Source organism: Carassius auratus, chromosome 27, assembly GCF_003368295.1.
Source record: "Carassius auratus strain Wakin chromosome 27, ASM336829v1, whole genome shotgun sequence".
Lineage (NCBI taxonomy): Eukaryota > Metazoa > Chordata > Actinopteri > Cypriniformes > Cyprinidae > Carassius > Carassius auratus.
This window is the reverse complement of record NC_039269.1, coordinates 17,524,480-17,544,005: the sequence shown is the minus strand read 5'-3', so window position 1 is coordinate 17,544,005 and position 19,526 is coordinate 17,524,480. Positions and strand designations below refer to the sequence as shown.

Genomic DNA, 19,526 nt, shown 5'->3' with positions numbered 1-19,526 from the left:
CTATTTAGCTTTATTTTAGTTTCAGTTATAACTTTAGCAATTATAGTACTTAAACTATTATTTCAGTTTTATAGTTTAAATAATGAAAACTATTTGAATAATTTTTAATTATCAATAATGATACCAGCCTTCCGTTCGATTGTTGTTTCTTTTATAACAGATGTTAGAAGAAGAACAATATATGAATATCATAGGATAGAGCTCTTAAAATCCAAGATCGCAAACATCACCGCTGTTGAGATGCTTCCTCTACCAAGTAAGTCCAAACTGCTGACAGCACTAGTTTAATCTCAGAAGGAATATGTTTCATGTATGGAAAATAGCTCTGATTAGAACTCTAATATCTTTTCCTAATATAAAGACCAGTGCTGTTTTCCATGACTGGACTTGAAAAGTGTTCATGTCTTTCACACGTCTCTCCTCCTGCCGTCAGCCTGCCTTCAGTTCTCCAGCTGTGAGACGTGTGTTACAGCTCAGATCGGCTTCAGCTGTAGCTGGTGCAGTCGCCTGCAGAGGTACACACTTGAATAGTCAAACAGATTCAGTGCAGTGTGCTTCAACTTTAAGGCTAGGGACTTAACAGCTGCAAATCATGTTTCTCCTGCAGATGTTCCAGTGGTTTTGACCAGAATCGTCAGGACTGGGTTGACAGTGGGTGCTTAACTGAGGTGAACAGATGCATTACATCCTCCACTTTTGTTCCTCTGTTCCACTATCTCCCATTTTTACTAACTTAATATAGTTGTGTTTTAAGATAAAGAGCCAGGGCTGTGACAGAAAGCAGCCTGTCATTAGAAGCAGCACTCCGGCGGCGCAGACAGGAGCGACGGATATGTCCATAACTACAACAACATCACCCACATCAGCTTCCTCAGTCACCACCAAACTCGCCAGCACACCCTTATTCATAAGAACCCTTCCCACCAGCATTCTTACTGACGGTATGTATCAGTCTTACGATGTCCTGCAGATCATTGAGAGGATACTTTTTATTTTTTTCATTATTTATCTTGCTTCCAAATGAGGTCTTAAAATGAGACTAATTATAAGAGCCCTACAAACCAAAACAAAACTGACACCTGTACAGCATTTTTCCTTAGGCCATAACCTTTTACAACGTGACACTTAATCCATAATGAAAATCTGACCTTTCATCTGCAGAATAAACTTCTAGTTTTTGTATATGTTTAACACTGAAAACTTGTGGTTTCTGTGCTGCAATGTTACTTTGTAATGAGAATTCTGTCGAATTCTGTTATCATTTACTACTGTACCCTCATGTGGTTCCATGTTTGACTTTCTTTCATCTTTGAAACATGGGTCTTTTAGAGATATGGAAGAATGTTGGGAACCAATCTGTTTTGGTGGGGAAAATGATCACCTTTTATTGTTCCACAGAAGAAATAAAGTCACAAAGGTTTGGAATGACATGATTTCTATCATCTCATTAAAGGGTTAGTTCACCAAAAAAATGAAAATTAGGCTGTGTTTTACCGCTGAGGCACTCTTGGTGTATATGACTTTCATCTTTCAGTCAAATCCAGTCGGATTTATATTAAAAATGGTCTTTGATCTTTCAAGAGCTTTAATTGCAGTCAGCAGGTGTTGCAATGCTTCAGTCCAAAAGAAGTTCACGGTTATAAAAATTTTATTATAATTAAAATTTTCCAAGGGATAAAAATCTACCACAGCTTATGCTCTAAATACTGAGCCCTTTAACATTAGGTTAACAACAGAGCCCAAACTGAAATATAATAACTATTTATTTTTAAATATAATTATCAACACGTTTATGCAAGCATGTAAATTGCTCATTATTCATTTTTTTAATTTTCAAAATTTGTTTTATATAAATTATATTTCATTTTGAGATTACAATTAATTACAATATCAAACTATTAATGTTTTTAAATATTCATTAGATGATGGAAGATAAAAATATAGTACCAATATTGCATGTATTTTAATCATTTAAAAAAACACTTAACTGTAACAACCCACAAATACACACAGTGGCTGTCATAACTGTTTCATAATTGACTTTTTTTTTAAACATACATTAAATAATTAAGACATCACTAACAGATAAAGTAAAATATAATATAGTCTAATATTTCACGAAATGCTCTTCTCTAGACTTAATTTCTCTTGCAAACGAATGAGCTGTGGACACTGATGACTGTCCTGAGGTAAATGAAATGCTACATGATGTTTTGTTTTGGCATCTTTCCACGGTTGAAACACTGATTGAGTGATAACATGAGGCATGAGATGTTCATTCATGTTTATTTCGCAGTTAAAACTAGTAGCTAAGAGGAAGGGATGATCACGCTCACTCGCGAGTGAACAGAGGCGTTTATTCAGCCGTCTGTCACGCCACATCAACGAGCGTCAAAACAGCATTTATTGTTTAAATTTACTGAAAAAATAAATAAATTGAAAATTGGAAAGATGAGACTTTGTTTCTTATTAAAAGTAACAACAGAACTGGACGTATCCAATGAAGTTTCACTTGTGCAGAAGTTAAAACAACACTGTTTGTTCAGTACACATATAGGTACTGGAAATTTTCATTATGGGTCATTATGGGTCATGTACCGGACCAATAGCAACCTATTAGTAACCATGTAGGAACTCCAGAACCCACTGCCACTCACATATCTTTTTCAGAAAATGTAAAGATCCTCTTGTGTTCTCTTTCAGACTCTCAGATGGACATTATAGAGAAGCAAACAGAGGAGCAGATGCAGACTGGTCTGCTCATAGGCATCCTCATAACTATGGTCCTCATGGTGGTTGCTGTGTTGGCCACTATATACATGTACTATCATCCCACCTCCAGCACCAGTCTCTTCTTCATCGAGGTGAACTCCATAACTAAAGCATATACAGCTAATGGAAATGAAAAAAATATTTTAAGCACATTAATATACTGTATACTACCATTCAAAAGTTTGTTCTGAATTTTTTTCTTGATATCTAGAGACGACCAACACACTGGCCTGCCATGAAATTTCGACGGGGTTCAGGACACCCGTCATATGCAGAGGTAGAGGCCATGGGACAGGATAGAGAAGGATTCATTGTGATGGACCCTAGAGGCAGTTTTCTCGTGTCAGACAGGAGAGAGAGCTTGTTTCTGACAGACCAGAGGGAAGGATTTATTGTGGCTGACCAAAGAGAACATTTCCTTATCATGGAACATCGCTAAAGTTTATGAATTAGCTCCTCTGTTTTTGAGAGGAAGTTGCACTGGATGCTGGGATGAATGTGGTATTTGTTTGACCTTATAGCAGCAAGTACTTGAAATGTGAGTGATCTATTGCACCATTACACCAAAGTGCAATGTAAACATTGTGGATACATAATGTTTTTTCCAACACAGTGAAGCTAGTGGAATTGCAGCGCTCAGAGAAAACCTTCACATCTGAGCTTTTATTTACTGGCCCCCTTTAAACCACCGTCTGAAAATGTTCCTGAGAGTCCCCTTGTTGGTTTATCTCTTCTAACCAGATGGGTCATTAAAGCCTTTACAAATTACTATTACAAACCCCTCACAGTACGTCCTGTGTAAAACAGGGAAGCCTGAACTATATAATTTTGCTATTAATAATATATTTATACTCCAAATTCATGTGGATAATGTTAAGGTACTGTTATAGAAGAATCTTAAAAACTTTGATAGTTCTTTAAAATATTCTTGATTCAAATATATAGCAGTGTATCAGAAACACTGAGATATATTTGAAGAGTTGATCGTACACACACACTCCTGGACACACATCCAAGGTAATCTCACCAGTTGCAATAGTAACCATACATACCTCAGTTAATGTCTTCATAATATCTGTGCTTTGTTTTCGTAATATGTAGTTTGATTTGTATGTTTGAAATATTCTCAAACAGAAGTATAGATCTCAACAACTCAAATGTTATATTGATGATTTCAGTAAATTAATATCATAACATAATTCTGTTTGTAATCAGGACAACTCAATTCAACAGCAGTAACAACAAACATCACAAAAAATGTGTACGAAAATGTACTATAATTAAAATATCAAACCAAAAATCCATTAATTTACACCGATCATTTACACTTTACAATAAATCAATGTCTTTACAGTAATTTGTATACTTCTCTATTATCAGCACATATACATTTCTGCATGAAAGGTGACACATGGCTAGAATAATCTACTCTAAATCAGAAAGATTAATCCAAGAAATATTTGGTCAGGCATTCAAATGAATCTATATAAGGGATAGTGCACCATCTCTTTCATCTGTAGAATATAAAAAAAAAACTTTTTGAGAAATGCCTTAAATGTTGTTGTTGTTTTTTTCCATATAATAGAAATGTTTTAATAAAACTGTTTTCGATTTTGAGTAAGTAAAAAAGTCCGGAATATTCATGTTAGGGTAAACTATTCCTTTTCTTTTTTTTTTAATTAAAGGCTTTATTTGATGATGAGCTTGATTCACAGTAATGGTCAAATATGCTAAAACAAACCCCCACATCATAGTATAATTTTACATTTTATTTATTATTTAGATTATTTATTATGAGGGGAGATAGGTAATAAAGCAATCAAGAGTTATTTGTTTGTGTAAAATGGCATCACTACAGAGCCCCGCACATGACATGCAGGAAAAAATATTAGGTTAAATCGTGTGCACGATTTACTAATTCATTCCCTCAATGTACTAAAACGTGCACACGATTATTATTGCATTCCCTCGATTTACTATTTCATTCACTCGATTTATAGATTATGCGCACGATTTAGCAAATGGAGGGAACGCAATTGAGCATCGCGTTAGATCAGTCAGGCCACGTTAGTCACACTTGCATCAGCTGACGGTCAGCCATTCCTAACGTGTACCAATCCAGTCTTGACACCTTTCACCTGCGGTCTATTTAAATTCCCATTCTTCAGTGTCTCTTCCATCGCATCGCTGCTTGCAATTAACTCCCTCCTCCAACCCCAACTCCACCAACTGAACTGTAATCCGATCTAACTTCTTTCTTTACAGTCTCTTCATTGGAAGCAGTCTCTGTCACATTCTGTTTACAACTCATGTAATTGTGAATTGTAATTATGTATGCTTATAATGGTTCTGTTCTGTACCCCAGGGGGGTTTGTCTTGCTGCTCTCCCCACTCTGTCCAAGCATGGCTGCATGGACAGGCGTGTGGAGTGTTGCCCAGAACATAACCATAGCGCCTACACTAACTGTATGTAATTATAATTGTCATAAATATACTTGAAGGAAGTGGTCCTGATTGAAATAGTAATCGTGTGCACGCTTTAGTACATTGAGGGAACTAATTAATAAATTGTGCGCACAATGTATTTATTTTTTCTTGCATGTCATCTGCGGGGCTCCGTACATCACTGCATGAGTGATACATCAGTTTATTTGAATCTGTCTGCTAGAGCTTGAGTCCATAAAAACTTATCCATGAGCCATGAGTTTCAAGGCACATGTGATCAGTGGCTTTTTAAGTTTGTAGTTACTTTGTGATGATGCTTGCTGATGTATCCCACTATCCTCTTTATGCTTCTTTATCTGAAATTTACAAATTAAAATCATTTTCAGCAACAGATGCATGTTTTTAACTATTTTAGACCTTTGATTTCTTTTGATAACACATTTCACATTTACTTACACTTTTTTGAATATGCCAGTTGTCAGTTTTGATTATGAGTAGCTCTTACCTTGTTTTGGAGGTGCTGGCAGTCGCCTCCTCAGTTTCCGAGACGAGCCAATGGTTTGTGTCTGAAACAAAAGCATTACGACAGTTATAGTCATAATGTCACATGAGCATTTAGGAATATGTGTATGAATATTACTTAAAATATGAAGACAACACCTTGTTTTTTGGAGTCTTGACCTTGGTAAATTGGGTCTGTGGAGTTACATTAAGACCTGCATTTTTCAAAGCAGCAATTCTTGAGCAAATGTCTGAAACCTAGGGGGGGAAAGCACAGATCAAAGCAAAACGATATGAAAATGACTGCTTTGATTGTGAACAGCAAGGCTTTGAGGAAAGACTGTTAAATGAAATGTTACTGGCAGTTTTAGGAAACCATGCTTAGTATGTTTGCATAATTTTATACAGTATGTGTAGAATACCGTATATACAGGTGTATATAGTATAAACTGTATTCAGGAAATCTACATTATTTTAATATTATTTTTATATTCTTGTAGTATTTATTATTTTTTTTATTCATTTTATCCTTATATTTTGAGTTTTCATTTAAATTTTAATTACAAATTTAGAAATTTTGTTAAGTTCTTTTGTCATTTTTATATATTTTTTTCTCAATTTTTTTCAGTTTTTTTCCCAGTTAATTTCCAAAGCAACATTTCTAATTTCCATTTAAGGTTTATATATATATATATATATTTATGACATAACAAATGTTTTTGTTTACTTAAACTATTTAAATTGTTTTCGTTATTTGAAAAAAAGCTCTGTTAAAAGGGCTGTCCGGTTCTTGTACAACCGGAGCAGGAGCTTGATCTGCATCGCCGGCAGATATTTCATATATATATATATATATATATATATATATATATATATATATATATGAAATGATGCATCTACAGAGCTACAGTATGAGATGCTGCTGCTGAGATTCAGAAAAAGAGAGAGAGTACAGCGCCCAGGCGGAACACACCTGGAGCTCAGACTGCTGCACCTGTGCTGCTGCAGAAGCCACCTGGTCCTCTAGATGAGCGAGCTCTCTTTCAGTGGTGGATCCACTGATGCAGCGCGCACACTCCTCCAGATCCCCCAGTTCAGCCTCAAGCCCGTACACTGTCCCTGCAGCCACATACACCTGCACACAGTGAAATGAGTTAGAATAAATTGAACAGCAACTCATAAATGACGTGAGAAATGCTGATCTCAGGAAGAATCTGTACATTCTCCTCCAGTCTGCCGAGCTGTTCGTCCAGTCTTTTGGCCTCATCAGGGGGAATGATCGATATGTCACTGTGGTCTGACTGGCATCGTCCATCTCCCACAGATTCGTGAATCAGATCCTCAGTAGCGTTCAGTACTTTTAGCACCTCAGTGGTGATGCTGCATAGTGATGCTGCTGAGTATTTCTATTCACGGTAAATACACAAAGGAAGGTACTGTAACTTTACACATTAACATTCACATTCATATAAATGGAAATTAATGGGGCATGGGGCAAGTCTAGTGTGACCACAACTACATTAGCAAAATCATAAAAACTGATTTTAATAAATACAGTTGACATTTACATGTTATTTTTTTGGATGGACCAAATGCATGCCATATATTTTATGTAGGCTATACATCTTAAACATGCTTAGAAACTGAATTAATTATTTATGTACCGGTAAGCCCATTACCAACCACATAAGAATGGTTTGTTAAATCTTAACTAGTTCTTAAAGTCACAATTAAAAGACAAAAAGGTCATGAGATTTACATTATAATATCAAATTTTTACATTAAAATATCTAATTTTTGACAGATTATGTAATGATTTTATCTCAAATATGACTTAATATGTCATAATTTCTACTTTTTTATCTCATAACTATGACTAAAAGCTTGAAAAGTAAAAATTATGATTTAGTCATTTATCTCATAATTTTTAATTCGTATGTCAGAATATTTACAATTTATGGTTGTTGTGTTTTTTTTTTTGGTTATGTAACAGAAATTGTCTTCCATACTTATTCACACTGTGTCTACATTTTGGTTATAATGAGATGATTTGCAAGTGAGCTTGCATTGAAAACAAATCTGCCGTTTGGAGAATTACTGAGTGGATTTAAACACCTCTGACTGGCCATTGCTTGGGCTCAATATGTTCAACCAACATATCCATGTTGTAAAAAATAAAGAAACCTTTGACCCAACTTGTTTAAATCTAAATAGAATATTATAATACACTTTTTTATGTGGCAGCCATAATCATGTAAATAATAACGAGCCCAGTGTCAGATAGCAGATGAAAACAGAAACGAGAACAAGAGAACAGGTTCAGTAGCCAAATTATGAGTGCAGAAATAACAGTATACTGTCCATATCAGCGTACAGTCATCACCTGCTGTAGTATATTGGAGATTAAATGCAGGTTTTTCTCTATGTCCAGCATGTTTGCATCCTAATAAAGATCAAATAGAGGCAGAAGACAAAGAAAGAAATAATAATAAAGAAGAGCTTCAGAGGAACAGGTTAAGCAGATTAAATAAAAGCATGTTAGTTGTGAGCAACTGGTTACTTCAGCCTGTAGTGTTTAGTATATTATACTGTAGGAAGTTATTACCTTGTAGATCTCCTCCGGTGACAGATACTCCTCCTGACCAGATGGGGCGCTGTGTTGAATTGTGGAGTCCCTCTGTTCTTCCATGTTTTTAATCAAGTCACCTTGACTATTGCCATCCTCCTCTTGATCTCTCTCTTCTGGTGATTTGCTGCATTGTTTGTCTTCTCTCTCCTTGGTATTTTCAATGTTGCTCTTTAGTGCCACAACTTCATTGATCTTGCCCTCTTCCTTCATTTCTTTTTCCTGCACCACCTTCGATTTTCCACCAACAAAGCATCCCTTATATATCGTGTCATCCGTTTCCTGTTCAGTAATATTCTCCTTCTCTTCCATCATCTCATGTTTCTCTCCCCCACTTCTCTCTCTGTCTAAATATACCCCCTCACTAGTGTAAGCTTCTATATGTTCTTCCATATCACCCAAAGCCTTCACTACAGTATTAATGATCCTATCAAATTCCATCTTTCCATCTTTACTTATCAATCTACTCAAAGCCAGTTCACAGGATAACACCTCCTGATCCTCAGTGTGATCAACCATCTCGGGATTCTCATCTCTGCTCTGCTGACTTTCAAATGCACTTCCACAATATTTTATTTCTGCATATTTCTCTTCAGTTTGCACTTCTCCCTTGTTCTTTTTCTCTTCAATTCTCTCTCTAACTATCTCATTTTGTGTATTTGTCTCATCAAGTGTCTGGTTTTGGCTCACAGAGCTAATTTCTTCTGACATTTGGGTCTCACCCGTGTCATTTTGCTCACATTTTGCCTGTTTTGCCACAGTTTTCTCTGATCTCTCTTCTTCTGATTTTTCAACCATCTCTACATAGTTTGGGGATTTCTCATCATATTGTATCATTTTGTTTCCATCTGTCCTGTCATCTCTCCCCAGCACCTCAGTTCTTATTGACAGATTTTTACCCTTGGTTTCAATTTGATACTCAGACCTGTCCAGTTCATCTTCAATGGAAGAAAGTAATGTCTCACTGACCTGACTGGTCAACTCTCTCAATTTGGAAGTCAGATCGTCTTCTTTCAACATCTCAGTTGATCTCATTTGATTTGTGAATTCAATTCCATCTGAACTTTCTTTTGAAGCAGCCTCAATCGTAATTGTAGCATCTCTCACTTTTTCTTTTGTTTCGCTTTCTTCATTCCACATTTGATACTCACACCTGTCCAGTTCATCATCAGTGGAAGAAAGTTGCGTTTCTCTGACTTGACTGGTCAGTTCTTTCAGTTTGGTGGTCAACTCTTGATCTAAAGATCCAACTACACCAAGAGCCCCATGATTGGAATTGCTGGGAGCATTGAGACCAAGTCCAAATGGATCGGGGGTCATGGCTCCAGAGCTCAAGATGTCAGGAGTAGCAGTGTCTGAAGTGTCTACTTCCAGACCATGATCACATGGTCTTTTTCCATGCAAGTCTGTGTCTTGTTTCACATAGCATCTCTTCACCAGAGCATCTGAGAGGTGGCTACTGGAATCCTGCCAATAAAGAATCAGATTCATGACATGTCAAAAATAATAAATAAATACATATTTTTTATATCATTCACATTATCTTTCACATGTTTTGGGTCAGAAAGTTTTTAAATATATATATTTTTCAGCAAGGATGATTTAAATTGATGAAAAAGATTTTTGTACGGTTAGAAAAAAAATTATATTTCAAATAAATGCTTTAATTCATCAAAGAATCCCAAATATTTAAAAGATTATGCAAAAATATTAAGCAGTAAAACTGTTTTCAATGTTTGTTTGTTTATTTTTTATTAGAATTATTTTAAAAAAGATAATGTCACATTTAAGACTGTGGCTGGAAAAATTCAGATTTGCCATCACGGGTATACATTGTACTTTCAAATAATTGTTATTTTAAATTGTACTAACATTTCACAATTTACATTTTTTTACTATATTTTTGGTAAGCATAAGAGACTTCTTACAACAACAACAACAACAACAAAAAAAAAACTTACCCCAAAATTTTGAACAGTAGGTTGTATATAGTGTCTATATACTGTATAACATACACAATCTTAATTATTTTTATTTTTATTAATTATATCAATTTTTGGTTTTTACATTCTGCTTTCATAGACTGGTCAAAAATCATTAAATAAACTGCACATTTGTTTATATAATAATAGCAAGAAATAAAATGGAACATGCAAAGGTTTAAAAACCCTGTTTTAAATCAAAGCCAAGACATGTTGTATAACAAACAGTCATTCTTACCGGGATATCCAAAGACAATACTGACTGTCCTTTCCACCCTGGCCCCTCTCTCTTATTTTTCCTTCTTCGCCGTGACCTCTTGATCCTGCTTTCCTCTAGTCCATCCTCGCTGCTTTCAGCCCCTCCTGGATTTAAATTTATATCCATGATATTTGGGCGGCGTGCGGATGAGGGTCGTCTGTGTTCTAGTGGCACTTTTCTTTTTAAAAAGGGCAGCAGAGTTTTCTGGGACCTGTGTAGTGGCCCATCTTGTCCAGCGGAGTCCTCAGCGTCACCATTCAAGGTTTGTGCATTGAGATGTTGTGCTTGTGCATTCAAAGGCAAGGCTGCTTGATGGCTGTAGGACTCTGGGTAACTCAACTGCTTATTGGCAGACATTTTATGCCGAAACTCTTCCAGTGCAGTGCCCCAGACACCATTAGCTTCAGGCTCTGTTTCTGAGCCCATCTCATGGTAAGCTGACACCACTCCAGACTCTCTTTCCAACACGCTGTAGACCAGACTTTTGCGCTTAGTTAAAAGGCCTGGTCGAGAGAGCAGGTTGCTCTGATAAGCAATCCAGTTACCATCAGGACTCTGGAACACTGAAGGCATACATACAGCATTTAGGCAGATAGTCAACAGTTAAAAATTCAAAATTATTTAAAATCTCTGTCATAAACAATAAGAGCTGATTAACTATAGTTAAGAATGATATGGATTTAAGTCAAGGATCTAACTGGAATTGTCCAATCGGTCAACACTCCTCCAGCTAGGCATGGCCTGGACAGACTTTGGTTTTTCTTTCTTCATTTCCAGAGTATGACTTATGACAGGGGATGAAAGTTTTGACCCAATGTTAGCATGCTGGTCAGCTTTCTCACCAGTCAAGAGACAGAAAGCTGAGTGAGACCTCTAATGGAGAGGAAACATTTCATTGAAAACACTGAAGCAAAAGAGCCAATCCAAAAGCATTGCCAAATTGAAGGTAATTTAGTCTTTAAAAGAAATAAAAAGTCACTGTACCCAAAGAGAAGCATCAAAGGCACTCTGGGTTTGAACAGGAGAGATTCCATCACTGTTCTGGTCCAGATTACATGCAGACTTCACCTCAGACAGATCCCTTTTCCGGCGGACAATCTGACATTCAAACAGTCCAATAAAACAAGTTTATGCAAACAGTGTCGGACTATTGAAAAATAACATGATCATTTAAAATTAAGAGAATTTAAAATGCTTTATAGCATATACTAATCATTTAAATGTAATATTATATCAACACGTATATTCCTATTCAACATAAGTTAAATAATACAATTCTGCATTGTCTTTTTGATGTCAAATCAAGAGTGTGTATATATACAGATAGACAGACCTTGATTCATTCAGATTAATGGATAATCTAAAATTATACATTTTAAAAGCATTAAAATAAATAATTTAAATATGTATTACATAATTATGCCTTTGAGCTATAAACAGTATAAAATGTGTAAAATATGTGTAAAATATGCTTACCAATATTGCATTTCTTTGATAAAAATAAAATAGAAATATTTAAATATTAAAAAAAATATATTTTGAAATATTATTATAGATTAAAATAGTTTTAATATATTTTTAAATGTGATTTATTCCTGCTATGGCAAAGCTGAATTTTCAGCAACCATTACTTCAGTCTTCACTGTCATATGATTCTTTAGATCATAGATTCCTTAGAAGGTTATAGTTATCATGTGTCACTCACTTTCTGTACTATAGTTTTGGCCAATTCCTCCATCAGCTCTTCTCTGTGCTCTTGCAGATATTGAGCTTTGTTCTGCTTCTCCTACAAAAACAAATGTCAAAAGCTGCCATGTCACACTTGCCAAGTTACTGAAAAGCAATGAATGGACAATCTTTTATCTATTAATAGGAAAGTCTTACTTGATTGTCAGTCTGGCTCTCAGCCTTAGCGATGGCCTCATCTATGGCCTCTTCTGCCACCAGCAGTGCCACATTAATAGTCTCAGCCATGCTGTTCTCTGGAGAGAGACATAATTATTTAAGTGTTTTCATATGCCCCTGTACAGTAACAAACCATATCTAAATAATGATTTGATCACAAACCTTCAATTTGCCTGTAGAATGTGGAGTCGCTCTCATACATGCTGCTCTCTTCATAAGTGCTGTCCTCTGTTGCTGCAAAAATGTTACATCTCATGTCAACAAAGAAACTTTATAACCTTTCATAATCTATCCATTTTCAGTTACAGAGAATGTATAACTTTCGAAAGTGTATGTTGCATGCTATGAATGCTTAAAGGGTTAGTTCACCCAGATAGGAAATTTATGTAATTGATAACTTACCCTCATGTTGTTTCAAACCCATAAAACCTCCGTTTATTTTTGGAACACAGTTTAAGATATTTTAGATTTAGTCCGAGAGCTCTCAGTCCCTCCATTGAAGCTGTGTGTACGGTATACTGTCCATGTCCAGAAAGGTAAGAAAAACATCATCAAAGTAGTCCATGTGACATCAGAGGGTCAGTTAGAATTTTTTGAAGTATCGAAAATACATTTTGGTCCAAAAATAGCAAAAAAGGCGACTTTATTCAGCATTGTCTTCTCTTCCGTGTCTGTTGTGAGAGAGAGTTCAAAACAAAGCAGCTGGATATCCGGTTCGCGAACATTTATTGAATCGAACTGTCCGAAAGAACTACTGGTGATCCGAAAACCGATGCAACCAGTTCTTCACTCGTGAACGAGTCAATCTTTCGTTCGTTATCTGGCTCGGCTCGGTGTTCATCTTCAGTTCTCTCTTCACAGCAGTTCAGTCAGTGTACTGTTTGAGTACATGAATTACTCCAGGATATTGATTTGTTTTAACTCAGAGGGAGTGTCAGCCACATTAAAAAAGTTAACAGCTTTAGTCATTTGTGGATTAATGCATATTAGAGATGTGAACCGTTTAAAACGATTCAGTTCGATTTGATGAACTGAATGATTCGTTTGCGAACCGGAAATCCAGCTGCTTTGTTTTGAACTCTCTCTCACAACAGACACGGAAGAGAAGACAATGCTGAATAAAGTTGTCGTTTTTGCTATTTTTGGACCAAAATGTATTTTCGATGCTTCAAAATATTCTAACTGACCCTCTGATGTCACATGGAATACTTTGATGATGTTTTTCTTACCTTTCTGAACATGGACAGGATACCGTACACACAGCTTCAATGGAGGGACTGAGAGCTCTCAGACTAAATCTAAAATATCTTAAACTGTGTTCCAAAGATAAACGGGGGTTTTATGGGTTTGAAACAACATGAGGGTAAGTTATTAATTACATAAATTTCCTATCTGGGTGAACTAACCCTTTAATGCCTAAAATGCCAAAAAATACATATCTAATACTCTTTTTTTCTGTTATGAAAATAAAATTATCAAGAGTGATAAAGTCTTGGCTCATTATTAGGTGCCAATTTTTCGAAATTGAGATGCATACATCATCTGAAAGCTGAATAAATACATTTTCCATTGATGTATGGAGAACCTGAGGGTGCAACAAAAATCATAATACTGAAAAAATCTCCTTTAAAGTTGTCCAAATGAAGTTCTTAGCTGTGCATATCACTAATCAAAAATTAAGTTTTGATATATTTACGGTAGGAAATTTACAAAGTATCTTCATGAAACATGATATTTACTTAATATCCTAATGATTTTTGTAATAAAAGAAAAATCTATAATTTTTACCAATACAATATTTTTGGGGGGCTATTGCTAAAAATATACACGACTTAAGACTGGTTTTGTGGTCCAGGGTCAAAAATTTGAAAAAAAAAATAAGTACAACCGCAAACATTAGTCATTTCTGTTGTAAGTGTTATTGACAAACTGTTCCTGTGATAAATTGAGTGATTCAACATCATTTCCAGTTCAGACACGTGATTTAATAGCAGTGTCGACAGGTTTTTCCTTTTTTGACAGACACCGTCTCAGTCTCAGAAAGCTGTTGGATGACAAAGCATTTGTTGAGTAAATACTGACATATCAATATGGCCTCAGCTCTACATACTATAGAGCCATTTAAAGTGCTCCCTTCGAGCCAGTAAAGGTCAAACTACCTCTGAAGTCACCGGCTTCCACTATTTGAAAACGCCTGCCCTTTTCCTTCAAGCCAGTGTTTACGCCTACATTCTGCTGAGGAAAGCAGATCAAAGTAATGTTATGAATCTAGCTTTTTCTATGAGATAAGCTGAAGACTGATGTTGCGGCTTAAAAACCTATCCTATAATGCTATAATCTTATCGTTCCATTCTTAGCACTTGTCCAATGTTACACTCAGACAGATTATCTCCTAGCTTTTCTCTGCATCAAATTTCTAAAAGCTTGACCACATAGTGCATTAAGTTTTGTAGCCAAAGCTCTTTATTTTTCATGGTCAGTATAATGGTTTTACTCTCCTCTACAGAGAGCTGTTGTTCATCATAGGGTACAGGGGTCTGCTGAGGTGACAAACATCCACATTTATGGTCATCCATTCTTAATGTGGCACTGGTCTTGAACTAAACTGCTTTCCTCTTGATTCTCTGCTCACAGACCTCAGCAAAACTGAAACAGAGGCTGGGCACAAATCATAACTCATTTAGGGTTGTGCCCCAAAAAAAATAAAACAAGCAAAGAAGATTTAAGATGACATGGAGCAGAAAAATAATTTTTACAAGATTATTTTAAACATCCAAACAAGGGTGCAGTAAAAATAAGGTTTACTAGCAGTATATTTTTGGCTATTACTTTCTTTATTTTCACAGTAATTTTTTTTTACTACAACTGTTTACTGTGATTTGCCAGTGAATGGGGAGTAGTAAATTATTACATTTTCAATTTCTGATTAATATCTCTCTGTACACCAGAAAACCATAATATTCAGTCTTTTTATGCTTGATTTTAATTCACTATTTAAATGTTTGGTATACAAGAGGGAATGGATTTATCAGGTCATAATCAAAGTACACAGCGACCCTTCCTCCATAAACATGAATAATTCTCATAAATCCTGCAGCTGTTAAACTGGATACAGAGGAGGCAATTCAGACTAGAGGAGCCCTGTCTGCTCTTGTTTTAACCCTCATGAATTAATGCTAAATACTTGCGTGCACATGCAACCATAAGCTGTGAAAAAGACAGAGCTAGGGCTTGAAGGACTAAAACTGACATATCCACTGAATGCAGATTGCATCTGAAATACAGCAACTCAAACATGCAACATGCAAACCAGCTCTTTTACCTCCAAAATATATATATTATAAAATGTCACAGTGTGAAAACATCCTTTATTTTCAAGGAAGGTCATACATAACAGTCCAGATGGCAAGTACCTGTAAGCTCCTCTAGCACTCCACGCTCGGCTGCATGCCTCCTGTAGAGGTTCTTTAACACTTTGGCACTGCCAAACCTTTTAAAACGCCTTCTCACATTATTGTAGAACCATTCCAGTGATTGGGTCTTCAATAGCCTGGAAATAAATGAACAAGGCCACATTATAATGCTTATTTAAGAGCATTCCTGAGTTTTTGTTTACACTACACTGATTAAAACCTTTGACAATGTAAGTGCAGAACATATGAGTATGAAGACTGTGACATTTGTCCTATAATCAAGCACACACACAAACATACAAAGAAAGGTCACTATATATACTGTACAGCCAAAGGCTACACTAATATTCAGATTCTCACTGCTAAAGGGATAAAGAGCTCGATGTTGTCATTGCCACTGATAGCAGAAGTCCAACAGCTTAAATTAAAATGAGTTTCTTCAGAGGAATTGCCTGCTGAGAACATATAAGATTATTGTTTACTTTGTATACAGTAGGGAATATTGTCAAAAAGAAAAATATTCTCATGCTCCAGGGATTATGCCAAAATTGCCAGGAATTTTAACATTCAACAATTATCAATCAATAATTATGTTAGCAACATTATATCAATAACCAAGTTTTAATAATCTGTTAAATAAATATGCAGAAAAATATGAGCTGTTGGTAAAGACTAGTGTTGTTTTCATTCTTAAAATAGCATTCTGTGTCCTTTTCCCATAATGTACAGACTCTCCCAGAGGGCAAATTATATTTTTTTCAAACAGTATAGAATTTTACTTTAAGATGGACTTAAAATGGAAATTATTTGTTTATTCATTTATTTTATTAACTAGACAAGAAGCCACATGTACTATATACCTGTTCTGTCTATAAGCGTAGCATAAATGTAAATGGCCCGCTTCCATTCAGTAATGATATAGTCTCGCGTGTAGTCAAACCTTCACACTGAAGGTCTGGAATCTCTGGCAGCTTTTATTGGCCAAGGCAAACAACCAATCACAGTTCGTTTCGTTCATCATCATGTTTCGAGGCGTAGAAATGTCGCCACAATAACAGACCTGTGTATAAAACTCTCATATTTTAGAGATTCTATGCCGCAAACGTAAAATATTTAACATAGTTTTGAAAATGCAGCGTTTAGTTTATCCTGATAAGCGCTCGTCGTCACAGTTGTAAACACAACAGCTTTCTTCTTTTGTGAGTGGTTTGGCTCATGGTATCTCTGTTTTCAGGTGGAAATCCTGTATAATTTAACCAATCCGATGACGACTTCGACACTCCTGAAGTGTTTCACCTTTTGTGTCCCATATGCATCAGACATTTAACCAACGGTCCATGGGCGTGACGTCTGAAGCTGAGACTATTAATGATCTAATGCACAGATCTTTGCTATGAAAACTGGAATGAGCATTCATTTTATAATGTGAGGAAAGAGAAAATACGCGTGGATGTTTATAGTATCAAAATTCAATTCCAATAATGGATGTAATCTCTGTTCAAGAGTGAGTTTGTATGTATAAGACGGGAAAGACAAGGAATAATCCTGCTATAAATAAATAAATAAATACAGTGATGTTTTGCACAGAATTGCAGGACTTCTGTAGGACATATTGACCTTCCATGCACAGTGTGTGAAGCGTAAAGCTCTTGGGTTTCATTAGCACTTCAGACTCACATCACATCAGTAGAAACACCATAATAAGACAGAAGGTCACCCAAAATGTATCTCTGCCTTCACTTGTTAGCAAAATCAAATTGGTTCAACCTAAATTTAAGGTTTCAGGTTTGCAGGCCAGTACGCAGTAAGTGTGTATGTAAGAAGTGCAAATATATTTTCTGTCTTGGTTCAGTATATGATTCTGACCTAAAGCTCTCTGTGACATTTACAAGGGCATTTGAGCGCAAGCCAACTCATGCTCTATACTTGTATTATACATAATAATCCTGATGACTGTCTTATCAGTGTTATTTGAACCCTCAACAAGAATACTCCATTATAAACAGTTATTTTCTTTCATTAAACCATGAGTGTAAACAAACACACAGACATAGCTCACTAATGCTCAAATGACTAATAAGGTACTTTGAAAAATACGTGACACACAACTCATATGAACATAAATACAAGCACATTTTCACAGTAGAGTCAATTTACAGAACCAGACCTGAAATTACAAAAAACAATGACTTATTATCTTTTGTGAGTAATTTATCCAAATTTGATGTGCGATTACTTTAATCACCACATCATGTAATTAATTACATTAAAAATTGTAATCGCTTACCAGAACTTATATATATAATATTTCTCTTTCTTCTCAGTCTATTTATAAGAGATGAACAAATACAAAATTTTTCGATGATATTCTATATTTGTCTTAATAAATTAACAAAAAATTGCTAAAAATACATTTAATGATAGAAGTGAATTTAGGCATTGTAACATTATAATGTACATCATGAAAAATGGATATTCATTTTTAGATTTGCTAAAGATTATATTTAACCGTGTTATTAAATTATTAGTGTTTTTAAAGATTCACTTCAAGTGAGAATTAGACATGGTAAAGGTAACCTAAAGATAAAAAAATACTTTAAGACAAATGAGCATGCACAATTAAATATCCAATACTGACTGATACCACCAATTAAAAAAATATCAGTACAATTATTTGCAAAACATCAGCAAATAATCAGTACAGTGCCAATATATCATGAATCCCTAGTTTTTAAATCCTGATAACAACCAGAAGCATCAAGAGCCTTTAACCTGCAGGTGTTTCCTTTGAAAGCCTCCTGACGGAGCTCACGCTCACAACAGCTCTGGAGAGCGCGGCAGAACTGACCTGGTCTTCTGACAGGCGGAGCACAGCCAGCCTTTGTCCTTTTTACTGTAGGTGCAGCAGCCCTTGCAGACGTTGTAGCAACAGTCCAGGCAGGAACGTGTAGGGTTGAGCAGAAAGGTGAAGGGAGAGCATGAGAGGATGCAGCAGCGCTCATTAAACCTGTGCTGCCGTGACAGCAAAACAGACCGACTGCCCTCCTCAACCAGTGCCTTCTTCATCTCACTGGAGCGAGAGAGAGAGAGAGAGAGAGAGAGAGAGAGAGAGAGAGAGAGAGAGAGAGAGAGAGAGAGAGAGTTGAAAAACAACTGTGATATAAAGTATTCAACTAAAATATTTAGTACTAAATAAAAACTTAAACTGATGCATATTTGTCTGAGCATTAGGATGATGCATTAAAAACATACATAATTCATCTCTATGTAAGGCAGGCTGTAGTGCCCTATAAGTGGATCATGTTCACATGACATCTGTGTGTTGACAGATGTGCTGCATTTGCCCTTCAACGTTTTAAATCTGCCTGTATTTCCAGCCGTACTGCACCCTCCAGAGAGGAGAGAGCAATTCTGAGCAAAATTACTTTGACATTTAGCAGAGAGACAAGCGACCTAACACTATTTAATAGAGGTATGCAACCAGCACATTTTGTTTGTGACATTAGATTTACGCTTCCTAATTACACCAATGTGACCTTAGGATATGAATTAAAATTCAGAATTGTAGGGATTATAGGGTACAGTTAGAAGGCAACTGATTAAATCAAAGTCAATAAGAAATA

The 19,526-nt window shown here is 35.8% G+C and overlaps 2 protein-coding genes across 2 annotated transcripts; one reads left to right on the top strand and one right to left on the bottom strand.

The window, feature by feature from the left end:
- Positions 1 to 422: 422 nt before the first annotated feature.
- myripa (myosin VIIA and Rab interacting protein a) lies at positions 423 to 18,969 on the bottom strand. Its single transcript, XM_026206312.1, has 15 exons — positions 18,752 to 18,969; positions 15,904 to 16,040; positions 12,653 to 12,724; positions 12,470 to 12,567; positions 12,291 to 12,371; positions 11,570 to 11,683; positions 11,284 to 11,458; positions 10,565 to 11,148; positions 8,324 to 9,811; positions 8,102 to 8,161; positions 6,939 to 7,124; positions 6,692 to 6,853; positions 5,878 to 5,976; positions 5,723 to 5,783; positions 423 to 507 (listed from the first exon to the last, which is right to left on the bottom strand). The coding sequence occupies exons 1-15, from the start codon at positions 18,967 to 18,969 to the stop codon at positions 485 to 487; spliced, it is 3,558 nt and encodes a 1,185-aa protein (XP_026062097.1). The 3' UTR covers positions 423 to 484.
- On the top strand, positions 730 to 4,953 carry LOC113045719 (plexin domain-containing protein 2-like). The gene is made up of 3 exons (XM_026206314.1): positions 730 to 941; positions 2,704 to 2,864; positions 2,984 to 4,953. Exons 1-3 carry the CDS (start codon positions 833 to 835, stop codon positions 3,209 to 3,211), a joined length of 498 nt encoding a protein of 165 aa, XP_026062099.1. The 5' UTR covers positions 730 to 832; the 3' UTR covers positions 3,212 to 4,953.
- Positions 18,970 to 19,526: the final 557 nt, after the last annotated feature.